Below are 25,027 nucleotides of genomic sequence, written 5' to 3' on the forward strand. Positions count from 1 at the left end.
TAAATAGAGGCTCTAACAACAAGGTGTTTAACTGGCGATAAATAAACTGCGCTCTGTCTCAACAACAACAAGAACAACAACAACGTGGAGGAGGTGGCGGCAGCGGCGGCGTTAAGTATATGCGCGGCGGCGGCGGTCAGCTGTGCTGCTGAGGCGGCGGGTGGTGGTGCGTCTTGGCGTGCGCGTTGAGGTTGCCGCGGTTGGCGAAGCCCTTGCCGCAGACGGGGCAGCCGAAGGGCTTCTCGCCCGTGTGCACGCTCATGTGCCGCTTGACGGTGGACTTCTGCGAGAAGGCCTTTCCACACACGTGGCAGCCGAAGGGCTTCTCTCCCGTGTGCGTGCGCATGTGGATCTTGATGCGCTCCTTGTCGGCGAACCGCTTGCCGCACACCTCGCAGGGGAAGGGCCGCTCGCCCGTGTGCGAGCGCATGTGCCGCGTCAGCGACGTCTTCTGCGAGAAGCGGTGGCCGCACAGCGCGCAGCCGAACGGCTTCTCGCCCGAGTGCGAGCGCATGTGCAGCTGGTGCACGTTGCGCGACGCCAGCTGCTTGCCGCACACGCCACACTGGAACAGCGCCGCCGGGGACGGGGCCGCAGGGAAGAGCTGCTGGTCGCCGCCGCCGTCCTGCATGGCGCGCCAGCTGCAGCCTCCTCCGCTGGCGGCGGCGGCGGGCTCCTTGGCGGCGGCGGCCTGCATGAGCGTCGAGACGGGGGGCAGCCGCTGCAGGGGCTCGCCGCCGCCGCCGCCGTTGGGCCAGCACGGCTCCTCCCCGCCGCTGTCCATGGCATGCGGCCGCCGCCGCACTACTGCTGGCCGTCCCCCCCGCCCAGGGGCCCTGCGCAGCGGAGAAAGAAGAAAGGACGGCGCTGTTACCACCACGCCCGAAACCCATCACTTACTACAAACAGCACTTGAGCGCACAGAAGTGGGCCGAACGCAGCAGCCCGACCGGAATTCGGACGGTAATCCTTTTAGATGCAGAGCATCTGATTCACTCGTCTTGTCCCTCCGGCGTCGTCGTCGGCGTTGTCCACCCCTCCCCCATTCTCCTCGCCGCGCCAGCTGCGCTCTCCGCCGCTCACCCCCTCTCCTCTCCGATAGCGAACACTCTCTCGCGAGGGGCATTGGATTGGATTCGATTGGATTGGCTTGGATTAAAGTGGATTGTGTTGCGTCATAGCCGCGGCACGTTGCGTCATAGCCGCGGCAGACGCGCTGGGGCCGGCGCATGTGCAGTACTCTCTCTTCCGCGGTTTCCTCTCCTTCGGGCGCGCTGCGCATATAACCGGTGTGCCGTTCTCCGGCGAAGCAACATCCACGCTTGGCTCAAACACCTAGAGTCCACGCCGCTTTACAAGTACGCCAGCGTCGTCATCGACTGGGACCGGCTTACGCAGTCCCCTCAACGTTATGCGCGCTAGAAAATGCGGTCCCTTCGCCGCTCCGCCTATGCGTCGCATCTACACAGGTGTTCCCGCGAGGGGAGGTGGGAGTTTTTTTGACTGATCGACCAATGCTGAGTTTGGATCGATCATTAGTACCCGGAACAATTTAGACACGCTGTAACAATAGTTTGATTAAATCACTTTATTATTTTTTATAGAGTACTTCCAGCCTTGGAACGAAGCCATAGCCAGGTGTGGGCCAGAGGGGAAAATATGATGAGAAGTGGCATGAAGACTAGCCGTGCGTGTACGTCCCCCCTTCTGCACCCGCAAACTGTGCACGCAAACCGGCAACCGGTGATGGCGCATACATAGGCGTGAAAGACACCGGTGAAAATGTCGCTCGGTAGGCCTTCCAAGCTGAAGAAGAAATGTGGGATCAAGCCGGTGTTCCAACTGGGGAAGTTTCTCTTCTACCGGGAGGGATTCGCAGCTACTTGGCTATGTGAAATTTGAGCGGAAACGGCGACGGCGGGTTTCGGTAGTTTTAGGGGGCAGCCATTTGGCAGCCGTTACCTGGGCTTCGCGGGAGCGGCGACTGTTTATGTCCGCGTAACCGAGTGAGCGAACGCAGCAGCAACGAAAGACAGAAAACGGAGAGGAGCGTCTAGCGAAGGGTGAACTGGAGTACGACACGTGCGGCTACGGCGTCATCTCACACTGCCTTTCCCTCACACGTCTCATGCGTCGCCACCAAGAAGCGCCCTCCCCCTGACACTTTCCCAGACGCTGTTCCATTCTCCGCTAACCCAAACCACGTGACGTTTGCGCGGGAGGTTCAAACACGACATGCAACAACATGCTCGCTGCTCCCTTGTGCGGGGCTAATCCGAACCACGTGACATTTGCGCGGGAGGTTCAAACACGATGTGCAACATTCTGGCCGGCGCCGGCGGCGTACTACGAGGTAGCAACAGTAGCAGCAGAGTAGCGCACGCCGCCGTGCATTCGCTGATCACGCGAATACTTCCTGAGGCGCAGCAGAAATTCGCCGTGACCGAGAAGACTGCAGCTGGCGCTGCGCACAAATTTCATATCAGGGAGTGTAGTCAGTACATTTTTTACGCCGATTCGTGCTTCTGTTTATTTTCCCAATCATCTGATAACCGCACTACTGCCGTTAGCTTCCGACTGCGCAACTTGCCAAAGGGGCATCGGTGGAGGCGATTGGGGTAAATAGTTGTGAAAGAGGGGCCTGCGGTGGTGAGGAGGAGCCCCGGAGCGGCGCCGAGTAAATCGGTGACACCGGAATGAAAACTGCGGGGGGGGGGGGGGGGGGGGGGAGTTAGATATATACTGCTTTGCAGTACAAAAAAATTGGCCGCGTATCTGCTCCTTTCGTAGCAAATGCCGACTTCAAGACTATAGTCTTTGTAGACATTTGCCAAGTGAATGCCTCCCTTCGCTTTCCCGCTCACCTCTCATGTGTTCCCTCTTGCGTCGCGCTCCTCCCAAGGTAAACACGCTTAATTTAAATTCACCGCGTTCTACTGCTCCAGGCCGGGTGCCTTCATGCCAGCGCTGCTGTACGGCGGAGACGCGCGTGAGTCGAGGCGCCCTACTTCAACGTCTACAGAACCCCGTTGCCCTAGTCCACGTGCGTTCGAAGCAGAACGTGGAACCTATCTAGTGAAACCTTTCGTAACTGTTGCCGCTTGATTTTTTTTAAATGGCACCAGAAGCTATAGTGGCGCGGGCGACAGCAGGCGACAGTGATTTTTTTTTTTTGCAGTGGATGTAGTATTTATTTTCGCAAAAATCAAGCATGCATGAATTTTTTATAAAGGAACACTAAATATCTCTGGTGTATTAATTTTCTGCCCTACATTTGTGTAATGTCTTGTTCTTGTTGAACAATGTTGACAAGTATGAACATTGACACCCGACTTAGACGTTTAGATTTGGCTGTGAGTATATAAGACTATTCCGCAGACTTCGTTTCACTTTGGCCGGCTGCCTCAATCGGGTCACAGACAGACACAGACATACAGACAGACCAAAACTTCTGGATTTAAGTAGCCCAAGAAAGACCATCGTCTTTAAAAAAGCTGCGGCTCAACACAGCTAACCCGAAAGCTTGGCTTTGCCTGGGACTCTTGGCTTCACTTAGTGAACCTTTGATTTGGCTCTATTATACTATTCGTCCAAAGCCTGCCTTTGTCTACGGTTGTAATCCCACTTCCGGAGTTTCCCAAGCCGAAGGGCTCGCTCTTCCTCAGTCTCCGATGCCCGCTTCGCGTGCTTGGAATTCCGGACACTCTCCAGTGAAGAACTCGCCGGGCGATATCCGCGGGCTGGTCAGACGCCGCTTGCCGACGACGGATCAAAGCCTCCAGCTCCCGCGCAACGCTCAGATAAGACGGCCCGGCCTCCCTCGCATCCATGGCGAACGCTGCGTTCCTCTATGCCTGCCGCGCGGCGAGTCACGTGGTCAACTGCAGAGACCCAGCTGCAGAGAGCACATGCGCCAAGCCGGAAACAGCGGCGGGAGCGAACGCGGCTGTCGGCAGAGCTCGGCCCGACGAGTCTCGTGGTGCGGTGCTAAGGATGCAACGCAGCTGCGGTCAAATGTACGTACATCAAACTCCCCGCGACGGCAAAACGGCTCGACGAGATTAATAAAGCTTTGCTCTAATAAAAGAAGGAGCTCACGCCTTGTTTTTTTTTTTTTTCAGTCAAGCATAGGCCTCATACGCTGCCCAGGCGGCGCTGCATGGCAGGAGGCCAAACTGACTTCCGGGTAGCACAAAGCTGCCGGGTACGTCCCATTGGTCCCCGTGTTGACAGAAGCGACGTGAGCACGGTACTCGTGTTTGTACTGCGACATGCTCTCCAGCCCATCCCCGACGCGTCCGTTCCCTTCCGCCCATCAACCTGGCACAAGAGAAAAAAAAAAAAGCTTTGCAGTGCTAAATACGTTTACAGCGTCGATGAAACTGCTGGGACGGTGACGACGCTCTGTACTCGCACGTTCACCGATGCTCTTATGAGGTGGAATAATAAATGAGGGCTTCTTGCTTAAACTAATACATTTTCTGACAATGACTTGTCCAAAACCAACCACAAAAGAAAAACTCCCACCTCCCCTCGCGGGAACCCCTGTGTAGATGCGACGCATAGGCGGAGCGGCGAAGGGACCGCGTTTTATAGCGCGCATAACGTTGAGGGGACTGCGTAAGCCGGTCCCAGTCGATGACGACGTTGGCGTACTTGTAAAGCGGCGTGGACTCTAGGTGTTTGAGCCAAGCGTGGATGTTGCTTCGCCGGAGAACGGCACACCGGTTATATGCGCAGCGCGCCCGAAGGAGAGGAAACCGCGCAAGAGAGAGTACTGCACATGCGCCGGCCCCAGCGCGTCTGCCGCGGCTATGACGCAACGTTCCGCAGCTATGACGCAACACAATCCACTTTAATCCAATCCAAATCCAAGCCAATCCAATCCAATGCCCCTCGCGAGAGAGTGTTCGCTATCGGAGAGGAGAGGGGGTGAGCGGCGGAGAGCGCAGCTGGCGCGGCGAGGAGAATGGGGGAGGGGTGGACAACGCCGACGACGCCGGAGGGACAAGGCGAGTGAATCAGATGCTCTGCATCTAAAAAGAAGGAAGACTAACGCAATCGGCGATGAGCGTGCGTAAAAGTCAGCGACTCCGGCGCACCGCAGGCTCGTCTGCGGCGGTTCGCGCTACTATAGGTGACATTTGCGCAGCCCGCGGTCGTCCCTTTGTTGGAGGAGCAGCAGTCAGTCTAATCAGTTGTCGAGAGCTCGCTTTCCGTCATTTTGAGAAGTTTTTCATCGCTTTGTTCTGTGCTGGTTTCGGCGCCGTTTAGCCATAGGGCGGTACGCTGCAGGTATACAGCTACATTCAAGCTCAAAGCTATTGAATACACTTCGATAGGGTTGTTCGTTTTGATTCATACACACCGAACATGTTTCAGGAGAATCGGGTTAAACCCGGTTTCTTCCCGGATGGACCTTTACGAAGTAGCAATCTGTACAATCGTGCGCTGACAGTCCGCCGTTCTCAACTAGTATACTTGCTGGAAGCAAGCCCCACAAACGCAGCTTCCGAGCTGATTGATTACTGCATTGGCTTGACTCTACCGCTCGCTACCTCATGCTGGCAAACGCTGCCCTGACGTTGTTGTGCCTAGCTAATGGAAGCTCCGTTGTCGAGAGAACTTTCTCGCAGCTGAGATACGTTCAGCAATCAAACAGGCCCCGGATGGAGACCGATAATGTTGCGCATGGAGATGATAATGTATGTAAACGAAGATGCGTAAAAAATCGATGATAAACTTTTCGCGAATAAGATGTCTCATTTCTTAGAAGTTATCTGTGCTTTTTACTGACATCATTACAGATTCACTTCCAAACAAGCGCCAAATTTCAGATAGTATTTGCTAGAAAACCTCGATGTCACCCAATTACCAGCTCGGAACAAACACCAATTAAGAAGCTCGTGATACCTTTGGATAAAATAAACTGCGGGTATCAATACGTCTGTAGATTTAACCCGGAAAAACCCGAATTTCGGAATTGTGTAAAGAAAAACCCGAATTTCTCCCCGATTCTGTTTTTTTAACCATCAATTTCAAAGCACAAAAACGAACAACCTTACGAATAAGTGGTGCAGCGCTAGCTTGCCTTTTTATTGTATCGTGACTCAGTGACAGAATGCAGCGAGTGTCAGCAGCGTGAAATCTGTACACGGTTCCGAAAGTATAGGGCCGTAGAACCAAGCGGTCGGGCGAACTGAGTGGCCGTTCTGTTTCCCTGTTTACTCTCACTTTATTTAATTACGCTCGTTCCTCATGTATTCCCAGTTCGCACTTAATAAATTAGAACGGGGGTCGGCAACCTTTTGAGGTGGAGGGCCGAGTTGCATTTGCATGAAGCCGACACGGCGGAGGGCCGGTATACGCAAATCAGGTTGGGGAGGGGGGGACTTTGCAGGCAAAGAGAAAAAAATCAGCTAATTTAGAATAATATTTGACAATAATTTATAATAATTTGGCCAAATGCGAAGATGGGGGACAATGCGAACTGGAAGCGATCAATTCCCTGTTCCTGTCTCCCGCTAACCCTAGGTCCAAACTGGCGTGTCTGCCTTCAGATACACATATAACACAAATAAGCCCAAAAGGGAGTAAATGGCTTGTTGCATAACTCAAACCCAAGTCGGAGGATCCAATACTCCTTGCAGTCGAAGTATCGCCTTACTCCCAGTATTAACGAGGTTTTTTTTAGTAGTGTATAGGAGTAAAGATTTACTCCCACTAAATTGGGAGTTTTCAAGTGGAGCATTGGGATTATATTATTTTCTCTGTATTTCGGATTTGTTATTAGGCCCATAGCCTAATAACGAGAGCCTAGCCAGCGCTCATGCAACTCGAAGGTTGTTTCATTCGACCAGAAAATGCTCGTTGCCCGTGAAGGTGGCTAGGCACTCGTGCTCCCTTCCTCGAAGATGATGTTTCCCGAGATCGATGGTATACCGAGACACCCAGTCAAATGCTCCACTGCATTCTTCAGCCAACCTACAAGTATCACTGCTGTGACATCTGGCGTTACTACACTACTCAGACTACTGGTAGGGACCGTACTTCGCCACAGCCCGTGCCGCTGTCAGCTCGTTCGTGTCCAACTTGGCGGCAACGGGAGCATGTTGAGAATTAAAGATGCGCAGGCAGGGGGCGTGAGTAGGAGGAGCGGAGAACAAGGAGCTGCTGGAGCTTATTGCCTCACATTATCGACTCCATCACCGTTTCGGAAGCCGGACGCTGGTCTTATCGTTCTTTTCGCGACACGGCCTATACGCCGGAATCGACCCAAAGGCAAAGGGCCTGTAGGGGCAACCACTGGGCCGGCTGTACTCGAGAGCGACGTAAAGGGTGCCATTTCTCAAACCCGACCTGGAGTGGAAACCCGCCAGACGGCCGTTCGAGCTGTCAGGCAGGGTCGACGTCCCAGTCGTGATCGCCCCAGGAGACTGAAAAGAGGTGAGCTGGGCACGCACAACGTACGTCTCCCATTGCTCTTGGCTTCCAAATCCAATCTCCCCCTTATGGAGGACACAAAGCCAATGTACTGAATGCTATCAGTTACATTCGCTTATAAAACAGCAATCAGCACAGATATCGAAGCAGACTGAACTGCGTCGCTACAGGCCCGCCTGAAGGCAGTGGAGCAGGCCCAACAACGTGACACTTCCGGCAAGAAGGCCAGGTCGAGCAGCCAGCCGTTCCTTACAATCAGTCGCAAGACCAAGCATGGACACAGTTATGCCCCCGATCTGACCTCAGCACAGAACAGCCCGCTATATGACGTAAGTAAACCGAGTCTTCAGGAAGCCACCTTGCGCATCTCTGAGGGCGTAGAAGCAATTTACAGGGCCATTCAGGAGGAGAAACAGAACTAAGCCGCGAGGCTTGGCGCGTTAGAAAGCCAATATAAACTTTGAATAACTCACCGCTCGACCTGACGCGACGCCAAGCTAACTCAGACGCCTAGGAACCCAACGCTCCTTCCTCACAATATAGCTCCCAACAATAAGCGAACAGGCCTGACGACAACCGTACACAACGGAACTGTCTCCGGCTCAGGGCAAAGGTCCGAGAACTTCAGCAATATATGAGAACTTTAGATCTGCAACCAGATATAGCAGCTCTACAAGAGATCAATGACAAAGTTCGCCTCCCAGTCTACGCAGACCCCTCAGGCAAGGCAACTGCCACCAGTGCTGACACGAAATTTTCGTGTTACATTTTTTTTTCGTTGCTACGGGCGCCTACTAGCCTACTACTCATTTAATGGCACATCAGACGGTTAATCGCAGCGTAAGTAATTATTTGCAGCCTCGTTCATTCGCGTCAGTTTCGGTAAAAACACGAGAAACAGCGCGAACTAACGGGACAGAGCAAGAGTCCGAGACACACACAAACGGCGCTGACTAACAACCAAGTTTTATTGCTTGCAGGCGCCTTAAAGGGACCCCGAAAAGCTTTGTGAAGGTGGCAATCAAATGCATTCAGGTGGTAGAACACATAACGGGGGATTTTTGAGCCAAGTGTGAGCCCCGTACGTTGTACAGATAATTTGTAAACAATTTTTGAAGATCGCCTTTCTCAGCCGATGAGCGCGACGCCGCCGCGAGCCGACCGCGGCTGACGCAACGGCGACCGCGGGTGACGAAACGGCGATCGCTGCTGACGCAACGGCGAAGGCGCCCCCTGATTCGCCCAATCGCCGGCAAGGTCGGCCGCCGGCGGCGTCACTGCCATTGGCTTCCGGCTGCTCTTCCTCCTTCCTGCGCGATCCCGAGGCAAAGGCGGCAAAGGTGGGTCCGCAGTGATTGACGCGAGCCTAGGCGCAGGAATGTAGCTAGCTGCTTTGAAGGAGGCAGAGAGGGAGGAGGAGTCGATCGGCAAGTGGGGAGAGGTGCATTTAATTGCTTCTGGCGCAGCTAATACTGAATGTAGATCAATAATTCCAACGGCATTGCATCGCTATATTTGTGCTACGTGATAATACAGGCCTTTTGTAACTTTTACAGAAGGCTTTTCTGGGTCCCTTTAAATATACATCTACAAAGCAACGGAAAGGGAAAAGGAAGAGGGGAAAATAACACAAAATGAACACAAGTTCTTGTCAGACAACGCAGTCACATCGTCAATTAAAAGTGAATTGCCCAGTTATTCATTTAAAAGACACCTGATTTCATTTTCATACCGTAACACAGACGGTTTGTTTACACATTTGTCGCCCTCTGACTGATGCAAAAAGCTTCAGAGATTTCACGTCTGCGTTTGTCCGCATATCTTCGAATGATATGACACTGATAAAATTCCGGTACCCACTTATTGACTGATTGTGGGATTAACTCGCCGACACTTCACAGGCGATGAGGCGCGTCGTAGTGGAGGGCTCCTAGTGCGCAATAAAGGAGGCAGGCGAGCCAATGCGCCTTCAATGCACATCATGCTGGACGGTGCCACGATCACCCCGTCTCCTCAAATCGAAATTCTATGCCTTATTTTCCAAGGAGATTGCGCAAACACCACGATGATAAGGAATTTGGAAAGCACGAGTAGACAGATTGCTCACACGCTTCGTCGGATCACGGCCAAAGGAAGAGGCATGTAGGAGGCTGGCACACTTAGACTTGTCCAGGCATTCGTCGTCTCAAGGTTCACCTATGTGACGCCATATGCTTTGCTAACTAAGACTGAGAAGAACAAGTTGGATACGCTCTTGCGAAAGGTGTACAATCAAGCGCTGGGTCTGCCATCCTACACCTACAACGACTGTCTCCTCAAGCTTGGGCTTCACAACACTGTGGACGAGCTGACTGAGGGCCACCTGCTCAGTCAGCGCTATACCGGCTATCAAGGACGGATGCAGGCAGGGCCCTTCTACTGAGACTGGGCATAAACATCCATGATCGCCTTCTAGAATCCACGGAAAATATCTCTGGCGAATTACGCCGAAACATCACAGCGGCCCCCTTGCCAAGAAAAATGCACCCGCAGTTCCACGAGGCACGGAGAGGGGCGCGAGTTAGAGCACTAGAGAAAAATTATGGCTCCAACGAAAAAGTTTACTACACGGACGCCAAAGATTATGCAAGGCGCGGAGCCATGGTGGCGACCGTAACGATGATAGACAGCCACGTCACGAGCCTCACTCTCACGAAAGTAACGACGCTACAGGCCGAAGACGTAGCTATAACACTGGCGATAACGCAAACACCTGCGGAAGTAATCGTCACGGATTCTCAGTCAGCATGTAGGAGCTACCTCCACGGCCGCATCTCCCACACCACAATGAAGATCTTGAGCCAGAACCATCCCAAGAAAAGGGTATCGGTTGTCTGGACACCGGCTCACACTTCTCTCCGTGGAAATGTCTTTACCCACGAGACTGCTCGAGGTCTAACCAGCCGAGCGCCGCGAGAGAGTTGGCTAGAGACGGCCATCCCCTTGACATCATTCCAGGAGGTGACGCAATACTACAGGCTAGCCCGGCTTACGCTTCCCCCTGCACACCCCTCTCTCAGCAAGAAAGAGGAGCGCTACTGGAGTCTCCTGCAAACGAACACCTTTCCCCATCCGAGCAAGCTGCACTTCATCTGGCCTACGCAATACGACCCGCAGTGTCGATTCTGAAAAGCGCCCTGCACTCTATACCACATGGTGTGGGAGTGCCAGCTCAACGCTTCACTTTCCGCGATTTCTATCCCCTCGGTTGAGCAGTGGGAGGGAAAACTGGTCAGCTCAAGCGTCGAAGAACAGCTTCGGCTGATTCACCGGGCTGAGACGGCTGGACACTCCAACGGGGTCCTGGACCGGGGAAACCGACCACTTAGCTCTATTTAAAGTTTACTCTCTCTCGCTCTCTCTCCGGATTAATTTTGACCACCTGGGGATCTTTAGCTAAATGAAAAACGATATTTAAAAACTTGTCCCCAGCTAAAAAAAGTGTGAATCGCAGGCTTTCTTATTTCTTTATGTGTTTTTTTAATTCAACGGTCTATTTGCACGAATGCGCCATCTGTTGGGATAGACGATATGTAGAATCTGGCTTCACGTTGTGGAGGTCGGAAGTTCGATTCTCCCCGGGGACGACGTTTTTTTTAAGCTGCCGTTGTCGTATTTGGAAACTGAAATCAGATATTTTGGCACAACAAACGCCCCTGACTCAGGCAGAATCGTCAAAGCTCCTTCACTGGGTCTGTTTACTCAACGCTAACGTTGATCCTGGGCATGAAGGATCAGTTAGCCACACTGAGAGCAACCCCGCGACGGCGGGCGGCGTGTCTCAAAAATTCTCAAAATAATGTTTAAAATATACATATACAATAATTTTTAAAAATACATATACAATTTAACCTTGTACAAATACTGTGTTAAAAGGTTTTCAATACGTAAATAAACGTTTCAGCAGTTACAGTAACTGCTAGGTTTGCAGGTCACGTGACAGGGACACATTGTAGTGTCAAGTTTCGACACTACGAACCGCCACCCTTCTGATTTCAGGAAGTTTGCTGCCAAATTAAAATTATTTTCGCCAATTTGTTTATAAATTGCTTGTGGTTACCGGGCTATATAAAACGCTGGCTTTCATATGAGCTAGAGAACATATACGCGACAAAAATCGGTTGTCCGTCCCTTTAACAGTGTTACAAAATGTGATCTGGTTGGTTAGAAGACGACGACACCGAAGCGAAGACGAGCAGCCACCGCACGAGCAGCCAGGCTCGAGACATCTCCTTCATCAAGCGAATAACGCTAGCCGCTCGAACGTCGTCAATAAAGCGGCGTCCTCTTACCCTCGCTTGCTTCCTGGTTTTCAACAATTTGGTGCCGTGACCAGAATGGAAGGATTACACCGTTGAAGACCCCTACCGATGAAGCAGGCCCACTGAAGAGGACGCACCGGCCAAGAACGACGCATCGCATCACCTCCCACCAGAACGGCATCTCTGCCTACCGAGCCCCATCATGGACCGTCTGAAAAGGAAACGCGGTGTGGTCCGCGCCTCGATTACAAAGATCATCAGCGAGATGAAGGCCATGATGGAGGTGACCCCACTACCGATCGGTGAGCTGGCTGAACAGCTTCATATGCTTAAGCGGAAGGAGGCTGCCTTAACCGAAATAGACAAAGAGATAGAGCACCTCGTCCCCGATGAAGAACTAGATGATGAACTGAGAGCTGTAGAAGATTACCGGGATTCCATCGCACGTATGACCTTCCGCGCTGAAAGACATCTTCCGGCCGCATGCACTTTAACGGCTAGAGGTGTGGTACAGGCCGCAACGTCACCTCAAGAACGAGTTCAAGTTAAATTACCCAAACTTAAGACCCAACCTTTTGACGGAGAATTCATACGGTGGCCTGCATTTTGGGACCAATACGAGTCAACGATACATAGGAACCCGTGCCTAACAGACGTTGACAAATTCAAGTACCTGCGCAGTTATCTGAAGGGGAAAGCACAGGGCGTAATCAGCGTATTACCTACAACTAACGACAGCTACTCCTTAGCCGTCGAACTGCTGCAGCAACGTTTTGGAGACAAAACCCTGATAATTAACGACCACATGAGCAAACTGCTAAACCTCCCGAAAGTGACATCCTGCGAAGACTTGAACGACCTTCAGACGCTCCATGAACGTGTACACACTCATGTTAGATCACTTAAGAACCTCGGAGTACCCATTGAGTCATACGGCATAATGTTGAAGACTGCGCTATTGCAGAAGTTTCCCTATGAGCTCGGGCTCAGGTTCAACCAGTTAACGTTAACAACGCCACAAGTACAGGGAAGAGAGCAGGCTGGTGAAGTATCGACGTTACTTGAACTTTTGAACCTGGAAGTGCGAAGTCGAGAGATCACTTCCGTAATGACTGCATCAGACATGCCTACAAGAACAAAGCCACACCGGAACCAAGTCAAGGAAAACATCCAAGGTACTTCTTCCGCACTAATGCTAACGATATCCCGCCATGGATGTCTTCTCTGTGAATCGAACGACCACTTCACAGAGGACTGCCGTGCTCAAATCACATTAGACGAAAAGAAAGCGAAATTGCGAAAACAAGGTTGCTGCTTTCGCTGCGCCAGGTCCTTCCACCGTGCCAAGAATTGCAAGAAGGCAAGAAGACTCTCATGTCGGAATTGCAAAGGATTCCACATCACGTCCTTGTGCGATCCCAAATGGAAAGGACCGACATTAGAAAAACTGCCGACTCTGTCCACATCGACGGCTATATCAGAGACGTCCCCGAAGAAGGTTTTTGGGTGGACAGTGCCTGGAGACGCGAAACTTACCTCACCAGTTATAGGATCAGAAGCAGTGTCAAAGGCCTCTTTGGAGGCGGACCAACCACAAGCTACAGACGAAGAATCTTCCGAAGAAAGTCCACTGGTCTTGAAAGTCCTCGCCGAAACTGAAGCGGAAACCGACACGAGAGAAACCGCCGAATATTTATTCTCGACTTCAGCGCCTGAAGCTTCATCAGCAGAGACACTTTGTGAACGTTCGAAGTACGGACAGCACCTTCTGGAGAGACCATGGAAATTAGGGCGGCAGAACAGATACCTTCACGCCATGCGCCCTGCGCACACGATACCGAGGAAGTCTCCAGTTCTTCTCGATCTTGGGCACAACAATCAATCCCCAATCCGTTCTCATGTTCACGATACTAGCCATCTGAAAGCCAACCAGATCCATATTATGGCGCCGGCCCGGAGCCTGTTACAAAATGTGATCTGGTTGGTTAGAAGACGACGACACCGAAGCGAAGACGAGCAGCCACCGCACGAGCAGCCAGGCTCGAGACATCTTCTTCATCAAGCGAATAACGCTAGCCGCTCGAACGTCGTCAATAAAGCGGCGTTCTCTTACCCTCGCTTGCTTCCTGGTTTTCAACAAACAGTGTTTAACAATAACAAGACATTACGCAAATATAAGGCAGAAAATCAATGCATAAGTGTTATTTGCAGTGTTCCTTCATTACAAAATTCATGGACGCTTGGTTTTTCCGATAGCAGATGAAATACTACATAAACTGCAGAAAACCGTGGCCAGCTATTACCAACGCTACTATATCTCCTGGCGGTATTTAAGAAATCAAACGGCAAACGCAACGAAAGGTTCAATATAGATAGGTTCCACGTTCCGTTTGGCACGCCCGTGGAGTAGGGCAATGTGGATCTATAAACGTTGTAGTAGGGTGCCTCGATTCACGCGCGACTCCGCCGTACGGCAGCGCTGCCATCGAAGCGCCTGACTTGGAGCAGTGGAACGCGGTAAATTTAGTGACTTGAGAAAATCTCTAGCGTGTTGTCTTTGAGTGACGAGACGGGAGAGGTACATCATGAGAGGTGAGCGGGAAATAGAAGGGACATTTACTTGGCAGGGGCGCAAGTCCACTATCGTCTTTCGTCGACATTTGCAACGAGAGGAGCAGATACGCGGCCTTTCTTTTTAACACCAAGATGACTGGTGACGTCCGTGGACTTGAAGAAGGTTCAATGAAGTACTTGTTCAGCATTTGCTCCACCTCATTTTGAATGACTGCTTGTTCCGTTTGAGACCCGATATGGCCGCCGGTGTGTAGGGTCAGTGTTGATGCGATGCGTTACCTCCGGCATTCGGCCGAACGGACGGTCGTCCAAATCAAAGGTGTCACTGTAGATGCAAGTAGGTCGCGCAGTTCGCGATCTTGTGAGGGGAAAAGGTCCGACGACATCATATTTGTTATGACATCAGAGGTCGGCGGAGAATCTTTGAGGCCGTCTATAGAACATGTGAACGGATATCAATGGACATGGCAGAGAGCTGGCATCCGTCCAGGGGACAAACAGTGGCCAGTGGCATTCCTTGTGGAAGAGCTTTGTAGGAAGAACCGAAATTTAAGAACGGCAAGCTTATTGGTTTTGTGCGACCGTGACGACTGTACAAGGGCAACGTTTTGCCGGAGCAGAAGTGAAGCAATGTACTCGCCATCCGGAACAGGTGGGCACGGGGAGAGAGAAACGTAGTTTATTGCTTTTGGAGTTAAGCGCAGATGTTCGGCACAGCATGGACGGTTATGTGGTTCAATGTCGGCAACAGGAGCGATCGGCAGATCAAGACAAAGGATACCGAATGCAGTCTACGAGGTCAGCGTTGTCAGTAAGAAAGTCAAAACGTCATGAGCGCATGCGCCTCGGACGGTGAATAGGATCGGAATTATGTCCAGCGATGCCGACTCTAGCGGTGCACAGGCCGGCTACGGTGGTGTTCGACGGTAGGCGACTCTTGCGGTGCTCGACAGTGCTGGCGTCAAAACCTTGTGAAGGCGGCGGCGAAGGTCGAGCTCATGACCGACGTGTACGCACCTGTGTCGATTTGCGCGTCCACACGAACACCGCCCATATCAACTTCTAACAAATTGTGTTTCGTCATCATAGTGGAGAGAGTATTTTCGGACCGGGTCGTAAATGCAGCATCACATCCGGGAGCTTCATTGGCTAGTTTCCCTGAGAGGTGATTGCGTAAGAAGCAGGCGGCGAATGGCGGCGATGTTGGGGCTAACGAGACTGGCGGCGTTGAGGGGACCGGAGCGGCTAAAATGGGGGCTTTGGGTACTGCCAGAAACGTACTGCTGGGTCCTGTCGCTGGAGTAGCTTATGTCAGGAAACCTGGGCTGCGGCGGCGGCGACCAGCGGTATCGGCAGTTTCAGTTTATTAGTCATTCCAAAAAAAGCTGTACAGTAATAATATTATACAGACAAACATTATAGCAGTAGCGAGACAACGTGACACCTGTTGAAATAGACTGGCCTATCACCAGCGGTTCTCCATTCCGTAGGGCTGCGGAGTCTGTAACGGGGTGGTGCGTCGTAACGACTCTCCCACACCGTAAAAGGGGATGGCAGAGCTTTCGGGCGTGTGCGGGCAAGCCAGAGCACACACGGGGTGAATGCGAAGGTTGGCAAATTCTTTACGCACCACGGTCTGGATCATACAGTTTATTACAACAACAGTTATTGTATGAAACTCGATGGCCTGGATATGGTGGCGGAATGGTTGGAAGGTTCCGGTCATGGCCGTAGTGAAGCGCGGTTGCCGGAGCCATGGCCTCTATTTCTCGGAGCAATATCGTAGTGGCAGGGTCGGTATGAGTCGGCGGTTGACGGGGTGGCGTTGCAACATCCGCACACGACGAGGCTGCCGCGGTGTGAGGAAGCCGGATGAACGGGAGACGGCACTTCGCTTTTCCAAACAGGCGGCATCCTTTCAAGACGGAGCCAACCGTGGTGCACTCTTTGCACATTAGCAAATTAAAAGCATCATCAGCAATGTCCTTAAAGGGACACTGAAGTGATATGTAAACATTGCGGGATTACTAGCGCAAATTGTAGTCCGGAGTCCCCAGGCCATGTTTCGACCACTCTAGGCGCGTTTACGCGATTTTATTTAGTAGAAAAACTAATTCGAAAACGCTGTCCTCCTCTCTTTACGCTCGCCCATTTTCTGTGGCGTTTTCGTGTGACGTCAGGAGGGGATGAGCTGGCAATTGGCTGCGCCACGGCTGCGCTACTGCACCGACTGCACGGCTCCCCGGCCGACAGAGTCAGTCGGCCCAGCGTTTCGTCCGCCGGCCGCCGGCGGGTCGTCGCAATCAAGGAGGTTAAAAAAAATTGCTTGGTCGCAATTCGTTCGCTTAGTTGAAACGAAGCCAGGACACGTTTGTGAATGGAAGAATGTGCCTTTCTTTACTTGGTTTGTTTGTACACTGTATCTAGCTCCAAGTCAAGGTCGCTTCACACAAGCGCTGCACATGCGACGCTTCGCTGACTGGTACGCCAGTAGGAAAATATAAGGCCTCTTGAAGGCGGGAGAAGAGTCAGCGAAGTCAATATAGGTACTAAGCAAAAAAAATCAACTGATATTTTTACCGTACAGCGTAAAACTAGGACGCGGGAAGCACTTTTTTGCGCTGGGCGAACAAGCACAGCGGTCAGCAGCACGACTACGCATCTTCGAACGCTTTTCCGTCTACGAAATGCAATTGCTAGACGTCAGCTACTGTGGAAACTCGGGCGACGCTTACTGCACGATCGCAGTACAACAAATAGTCACCTAAGCGGCTTGAAATGCCAAAACTAAATAAAAGTGTAAACTGGTTGTACAATATATACCCTATATTAGCAAGGCTTACGCGTCCCGCTCCGTGGCCTAGCGGTCTGGGGCGTTCGGAATTCACCGCAAATGTTTTGCGAGTCACGAGCTCGAATCCCCGCGGGTACGTGCTTTTTTTTTTTAACTTTTTTGTTTTCCGCCGATGTTTTCTATATTGAGTTCACCTTTTTTGGGGCCGCAACGTTCATGGCTACACGAACTAGTTCACAAAACGCGCGCAGGCTGGCACTGGCGCGCTAGCGAGTTCTCGTTGGCGTGCTGTTGCCATAAGCACCGACTGCTTGCAGGCAGTGGGCACAGGCCAGAATGAACAGACCCTTGGCCTGGTGCGAACACGCTTTTTACGATACAGGCATGAGGGAGGCAAGCTCCAAATATGGGGGAAAAGCGCATGACATTTGGGCGTCTGCGGGTACGCGGAGGGCGTTCATGCACTGCGTAGGTCTCGGCTAGTGAATGCTACGACTACAAGCCGTCCTGGGAGGCTTATCTTGTGCATTTTACAGCCGACAACATGGCAGAAGCGCGGTACGATGATTACTGAGATATTGAGAATGTCCATCCAACAAAGCCATTGGTTATGTTTTACAGAACCGAAACCGAAACTTGTGTGATTGCTAACCTTGGGCATCGTCCAATCACGGCGCCCCTCCTCTCAACGTCACAGCCTTAGTTGGTGCGGCCGCCGCAAACCGCGCATGGTAGTTTTTCTTCTTTCGCGCTTTGTAAAATAATTACCGATTTGTCAACCGGATAAACGATGAAAAGTGAGCTAATTTGAGCCAGTCTACGCAGTGCAAGCAAAAACGGGAGCTTGACAAATTCACTTCAGTGTCCCTTTAAGTATGTGCACCCAACCTTGTCGGACTGCGACATGTTGAGATCCCCTTTTGAGCAAAGTGCCAGAACAGCTAGAATGTGTGTCACATATGACTCGGTGGAAGACTGGGCACGTAAGGCGAGGCCTTTCTTTGCTGCAAGCCGGCGATCCACCGACTTGAACAAATCACGCCGTTGCTGTTTCCAGATATTCCAGCTTGTCAGCGCCTCTTCGTTGGTTCTAAACCATACTAGAGCGGGGTCGTTCAGGTAGAAGATATTTTCCAGCATGAGTGTTTCGTCCCACCGCCGGTTGTGGGCACTGACACGCTCGCACATGCTGAGCCATTCACCAATGTCCACAGTGTCAGTGTCAGAGAAAAATCCGTGGTCACAGGGATGATGACTAGCAAGTTGGTAGATGCTGGCCCACCGGTGGGTGGCATCGTCCCCCGACGCCTGCTCCGAAGCTCCGTGGTGTGAGCCAACACTCCCGGGGGAAATGTACGCAGACGGGAACTTGCACCACTACCACAACATGTGACGTGACAGCAGAGGAACTGTTCACAAGAAGGAGTCTGCAAAGTCCGAGGCACAGCGCGCGTCCGAGCAGCTTTGAGCGTCGTCGTTTTCTTCTCCAATGCTTTGTACTCACTTGATTTCTGATAAGTGGCGTGGCGCGTATCCATAGCGAAGAGGCTGGCCATAGCTGAACAACTGGCTAATCTTTGCTCCATCGTTGAGATCCTTCGCCAAGGTACAAGGGTCGGTATGAGTCGGCGGTTGACGGGGTGGCGTTGCAACATCCGCACGACAATGTTGTATTGAACGGTTACTGTTGAAAACTGCTGGGAGATATCTCCATATACAAATGAAGACCTTTACATAGTTATCTCAGCTTTCAAATTTCGTGCCAGTACTCATTCAATCAGCGATATAGCAGCAACGCAACATCTCACGGCTCAGAAAGGCTGTGAGCGCACTGTAAGAAATCCACTCCCGCACTACAACACACAAACGCAATCTTTATCTTGAACGTGTACTGCCGACAGACCGGCCTTCAAGACACCCTCTACCTGATCACAGAACAGCCCATTCTCATCCTTGGAGACTTCAGTGCCATTCATCAGATGTGGGGCTACAAATATAATCCAAAGCGAGGGCGATGGCTAGCTCACAGCATGGGTCAGAAGAACGGAATTGCGGTACTCAGCGGAAGTCACCAAACGACGATAGACGCAACCCCAGACCTCTCACCACTGTCTGGGTCGCTCGACGCTACTTGGGCCAACACGAATACCAATCATGGCACTGAGCACACCCTCCATGTAGGTTTGAAAGGGCCCAATATACATAGGCTGCGCCAGACTGGTCAACTGGCACCGATTTAGGAAAGCTCCCGCCACCACAGAAACCAATTCGGAAACCCCCGTGGCACCTCGGTCGCGGAAACAATGGAAGCCGTAAAAGGCGCGCTCACACAGTCGCCACTGTATACCTACTCCACTCCCCACGTACAGTCTCGCCTACTACACCTTTGGGACGCCAGGCGTAGCCTCACAAAACGCTGGAGAAACGACATAACCGAAAGCTACTCAAAAGGATAGTTTAGATCAAGAAGTAAGCAGCTGAATACGCTATGCCATTGTGTAAGGAGAACTGGATTCAACTATGCGATGGCCTACCCGAAAGACCTGGCTGCTCCTTCAACATCTAACCGACCCCTTGACTAGCACGCGTGAGCACTCAACACCATCAACAACTACCTAGGACGCACCGACCAGCTAATGAAAGACCTACGACAGACCAGATCATTCAAAACGCAGCGGACCTTCCGCCTTGCAGCACCCCACACTGGCAGGCCTGACACAACTCTAGACCAGCCAACTGAACTTCATGAACTACGATCAGCAATAGCCGAAAGCAAGAAAAACAGAGCCCCCGGGACAGGACGGCATCACCTACAAGCTACTTAATAACCTAGGTGACCAAGCTCTCGAAAGTCTACTTCAGTACTTCAACGAATTTTGGGCCAAAAGAATGCAGCCCCTCCAGTGGAAGGCAGCAAAAATACGCATTCTGCATGATCTTCCCCACACATCCTCCGTGGGGAATATCATGCAGCGAATAGTACTCAAGCGCCTGCAAAAGCACCTAGACGAATAAAAAATATTCCCAACACAATGATTGGTATCCGCAAACACCCCGGCACTCAATCCGACACACGAGGTATTTTTTTGCCTGCTCAGAGCAGCTCTGAACAGCTCCAAGCAGCCCAAAACTGCTCCCGCCATAGACGTTCTATGGGCAAATAAAATACGGAGCTGCTTGTAGCTGCTCAGAACTGCTTTGAGCAGACAAAAAAAAAAAAAAAAAAGAGACCAAGGGTGTGGTCAAAAAACCTACGACTACGTAACCGACTTCCTCTCGGATCGCACTGCCACGCTCAAAATGGCAGGCGCCACATCCATTGTGGCACGCCTATTCCCTCTCTTACCCTATTCCCCCTCTTATTAAATGTCGCCCTATCCTCAGCATCTGGCCAGCATGGCACGCTTTGCAGCGTCGGCACGTGTGCGCAACACCTACAATATAAAAAAAACACAAGTATTACACCAAAATGGGTTTTGACGCTAAAAAAGAAAAACCCAACAATAAATTTAGACACCTATAGCGTGCAAAATCCATTCCAACTCGCCTTCTCCGGTCGGTTCATTACGAGACGGGAAGGCAAATGCACACGTGGGTGTGGGAGGTAAATAATAAAAGGAGGAAAAGAAGCGATAACCTAACCCCTCAAATTAAGCTCAACGGAAAACAAAAGACCACCGCCGCATGAAACAAAAGAGAAAAAACTGGGGGAAAAAACCGCTTCCCGTGGTCGGATACGAACCGGGTCCTTCGAGTTGCGAATCCAGCGTCTATCCGATTGCGCTATCATCGCATTCGGGGCGTTCAGCATTTCCTTTTGGATCGTAGCGATGGCGTTCGCTTTGAACTTTGGCAGTTTGGATTTTGCACTTCACGAGGGTGGATTGTGGAACTCGGTTTGCACGGAGAAAGATTCGCTTTTTAACCACCTTCCTCTTCAGAAAGGGGCGCACCCAAAGAAGCCAAGTTAAAGCTAGCGAAGACCACCAGCTCCGCTGCTTCCTCAGTCTACGCATCTCAACTGCTCAAGTGGCCGAATTTTTCACCAGGGGCCGTCGTTTTGGAAGGACGCGGTAGCGCCATGCACATGCATGTGTTCTTGGCGGGGGCGCCGCTTTGAGAGGAAAGGGGACGACGAGAAAAGCGAGGAAAGCACTGTGGCAAGGGCGCAAAGTCGCAATCAAAACGACGGGGCGCAGTGCCCCGTCGCCTTGCAGTACACTACCCCCGCTTGTTTTCGCCCTTTCACTTCCTCTCAAAGCGGCGCCCCCGCCCAAGAACACACGCATGTGCATGGCGCTACCGGGTCCTTTCACAACGACGGCCTCTCGTTTTAAAGAATTGGGCCCCCGGTTAATAGTACAGACGAGTTTTTTTTCTCTCTAGCGGGTTTTTAATAGCGTAAAATTTTGAAGTACATTATATTTTAAAAAAGTTGCTTCAGCGCCCGGCGCAGCCTCCTCACTGACAGGGGCGCCCCCAGCGTCCAGCTTTGCCCCAAAGGGAAACTTCAGCTGGACTTTCGTGACCTGGGGCGGTATTCTTGTGTTTTTCCGTTTCGAAAACGTCCGTATTGCGTCCGTTTTATTGTAACGTACTTCCAGTTGCAGGCGGGCTCTGGGTTGACTTTTGCGCAACTGTTCTAAAAGCATTTTAAACTACTATTAAACTATATTTTGTGTTAATTATTCCGCCAGCGAACCAACAACAAAGCGACGAAAAATGGTCTGCTGCTAATCGTCTGCTCCGAGAAGCCGCCACTCATAGCTCAGACGTGCTTGCGTGGATGGCGTCACATCCGGGTGTTCGCTTTTAGCCAATCACGGCTTCCTCAAAACGGACCCTTTTGAAAAGGAAAAAAAACAAAAACAAAGCGGACAAAACACGAGAATACCGCCACAGGAAGGCATTGAAGGGCTCTGCCTGAAGTGAGAGCATCTCAGGGGCTGCCTTGTTTCGTCTGATGCAGCCAAGCTCTTTTAAAAGGCAATGCTATCGCATTTCTCGCTTGTCTGACTGCTGTAGGGAATCAATAGAGCTATTTCCTACCCTCGTGGCGCTCCTCAGAAACGAAGCAATCGCACTGAAACGAAAGTACTATGCCCCGGAATGATCAAAGGAAACAATTTCAGAGCATCATCAACAGCATCAAAATAAACAAGCAAAAGAAATCAGTGAGCAGCAAAACAATTCGTAGCCGAGAAGCAGCCCCCCCCCCCCCCCCCCCCCCAGCACCCGAACCCGAAACAACATTAGTTTTACATGTTTCTGCACTTGGCTTGAAGAACATTTTGACGTGTAGCATTCCGTGCCGAGTACCCCCACAACACCTCAACCGTGTAGCCCTGCATTCGCGCAAAAATGCATAATTGGCAGATTTAACACATTCGATCGTTATAATACGGTTGAGATAAAAAGTAAAACAAAAATGAGCTAACGAAATAAAAAATGCCTACCGTATACAGAACAAAGACAGAGAGAAAGCTCTTAATGGAACGACGGAAACACGAATAAAAATATGGTGAAAGTGCGAGAACCGTCTACTAGGCACTGTTACATCTGCGCAAAAATACATAATTGGCGAAGTTAAGGCACTTACGCCATAATAATGCAAGTGTATATCTCGCGAAAAGAAGCGAAGAACTTTCTAATAAAATAACCCACCGTATTTCGCTACTCATAGCCAAATTTGAGTAAACCACACAATGAATAGAAGCGGCGTAGGAATGCCTACAAATTGGTAGACAATTCTGTGACAATTTCTGCAATGTTGTGGGAGGGGTGGAGTGAAGTGAGGCGGTGAGCTGGGCACGTTGGTACGGTGACATCATTGCAAACGCACAACCAAAATGTCACTGATCTGCTTACCCTGAAGTTGAACACACGGGAGCTGCAAGTATTTTAGACTTGCGGAATCTGGAAAAACGAGCTAATTCGCACGCCCAGGTTCGAGTCACTCGAGTGGAAATATATTTCGGGGAAAACGGGAAGACGAATGGGGAAGTTCGTTTTTAAACGGGAGAGAACGAACGTTGACGAGCGAATGTGTTGTAACGGGAAGGTCGTTCTGCGTTGGGTTGAAACGGGAGGGAACACGCGACGGTTCAAGATGGGAACGGGTTGAAACGAGAACCAACCACCAGTGCTTTCTTTTACTTCCTTCTTCATACGCCCAAGTCACGCAGCTGCAGTTTGAAGCAGCTCGATTTCGCGCCCCGTTCTTGTTCACAAAATTTGTGCCTTTTACGACCAGGCATTTACACTATCATACTGTGGCAACAATGAGACGGTCAGTTTCCGTCCTACCGGCGGAGTTGATTTCCGCACTGGTTGGCCTTCTTCATAGCGACCGCATTGTCAGGGACTCCTGAACTTTACAACAGATGAACATCAAGAAAACGCGCATTTGTGGCAGCCGAAATAAGGGAGTCGCACCCGGGCGCTGAAACAACAGGAGCAGCCAAGCATTCAAGACTGACACTGCGCTAGGCAAAAGCGCTTCTTCCCCGCTCACTGACATTTCCCCAAAAAACGGCCACTGCGCGCTGGCTTTCCTGCACGGCCGGTTTCTACAGATCTTTCGGGCTGAAACCATGCTCCTCCAGTTCAGGCTGCGTTCAAGGCCAGCCCTGGCAAGTTCGCGGGAGAGTGATCGCACATGCATTCTCGGCAAAACCGCGCCCGCACCCCCCGTCAGCAGTGCATTTTCTGCAGGCGTAAGTGAAGCCGCAACGAACTAGCCATGCTTTGCCAGCCACACTTTGACGATCATGTGCACGAGAGAAGCCGGCGCCAAGGGTCGTGCCGCTGCTGTTGGGAGGAGCGCCCAGGGCTGCGCCGCCGCTGCCGCAGGGCGGGCCCGCCAACAAGACAAGCAAAGCGGCGGCACAGGCGTGGGGGCAGCCCCAGTCGCGTCCGCAGCAGCGGAGGCCGCGGCAGCAGCAGCAGCAGCAGCAGCACGGCCCCACGTCGAAGGTTGTGCCTCTCTTTCTGGGTGCCGAAAACGCGGACACTCACCGAGCAGGGCCAGTTTTGCCAGATAGCCATCCAAACTGCTCGGGGCCATGGTGGAATGGCACCCGGAAGTGCTGCTGCTGGCGCCGCCCAGCCGACGCTTTTCGCAACTGCTCCCTCATTTTCTCACCGCTGAGCGGCAGTGCGCGCGAGAAAAGTTTTTTTTTTTGGTACACAAAACCTTCAAGTTCAGTTCGAGAAATTCGAGAGTTCAGAAGTTTGAAACACGTATTTTGACAATTATTTCCGTAGTCAAGTCTAAAAGAAAAAGACGGTGCGAATAGTTCTTGGCAAATGCTTCTGCCCCAGGTGGGGCGCCACACACCACGAATGAAACAACAAAAAAGTAAGCACCTTTATAGTTTCAAATTTAGCGTATATTATTAACGGCCATGTGTAAAAAAAAATCCGATTTCTAATCACCTATAGTAGCATGTGCATATTTTTTTGACAGCGTCTTGTACCCCATATGGGGCACAAACCAAAGTCTTACGCTTACGATTGCAGCGCCACTGAGGGTTGTTAGCCACTAACAACGCACGCTCACGTAGGCGAAAAAATATATATATATAATGGCGTCTCGCGCTGTCTGCTGCTTGTGTTACGAATGTGCTTCACGAAGGGTCTTTAACTTGCTTTTCACAGATGGAATTTACCGACCATTTGGCGGGTGAGGAGGCACGCTAGACCAATGTGACATCACTTTTGCTCGCAGCGCGCCCGGCGTTTCCAACTTCCCCGCGCCGTGTGTTTTCATTTTTCCGAGGGCTGTACACGGCATACACATTCTATACTATTGCGGTCGAATTCGTAAACTGGCCATGGTTGTCGCCCAGTCAATCGTCGTTCAAGAGCTCCAGCGTCTTCTGGCACATGGCTTTGCAGTCAGCTGTGGGCGTCC

General features: G+C 51.5%; 1 protein-coding gene across 1 annotated transcript; it reads right to left on the minus strand.

Moving 5' to 3' along the window:
• Positions 1 to 24,253, minus strand: LOC144174310 (uncharacterized). Its single transcript, XM_077702942.1, has 2 exons — positions 24,130 to 24,253; positions 1 to 836 (listed from the first exon to the last, which is right to left on the minus strand). Exons 1-2 carry the CDS (start codon positions 24,246 to 24,248, stop codon positions 137 to 139), a joined length of 819 nt encoding a protein of 272 aa, XP_077559068.1. The 5' UTR covers positions 24,249 to 24,253; the 3' UTR covers positions 1 to 136.
• Positions 24,254 to 25,027: the final 774 nt, after the last annotated feature.

Source organism: Haemaphysalis longicornis, unplaced genomic scaffold, assembly GCF_048455015.1.
Source record: "Haemaphysalis longicornis isolate Haplotype H1 unplaced genomic scaffold, Haemaphysalis longicornis Haplotype H1 scaffold_3, whole genome shotgun sequence".
NCBI lineage: Eukaryota > Metazoa > Arthropoda > Arachnida > Ixodida > Ixodidae > Haemaphysalis > Haemaphysalis longicornis.

Coding starts and splice junctions, on each gene's coding strand:
- LOC144174310 (XM_077702942.1), bottom strand. CDS start 24,248: ATGAGGGAGCAGTTGCGAAAAGCGTCGGCTGGGCGGCGCCAGCAGCAG. Junction 837..24,129: donor GGCAAAACTGGCCCTGCTCG/GTGAGTGTCCGC, acceptor TCCGCTGCGCAG/GGCCCCTGGGCGGGGGGGAC.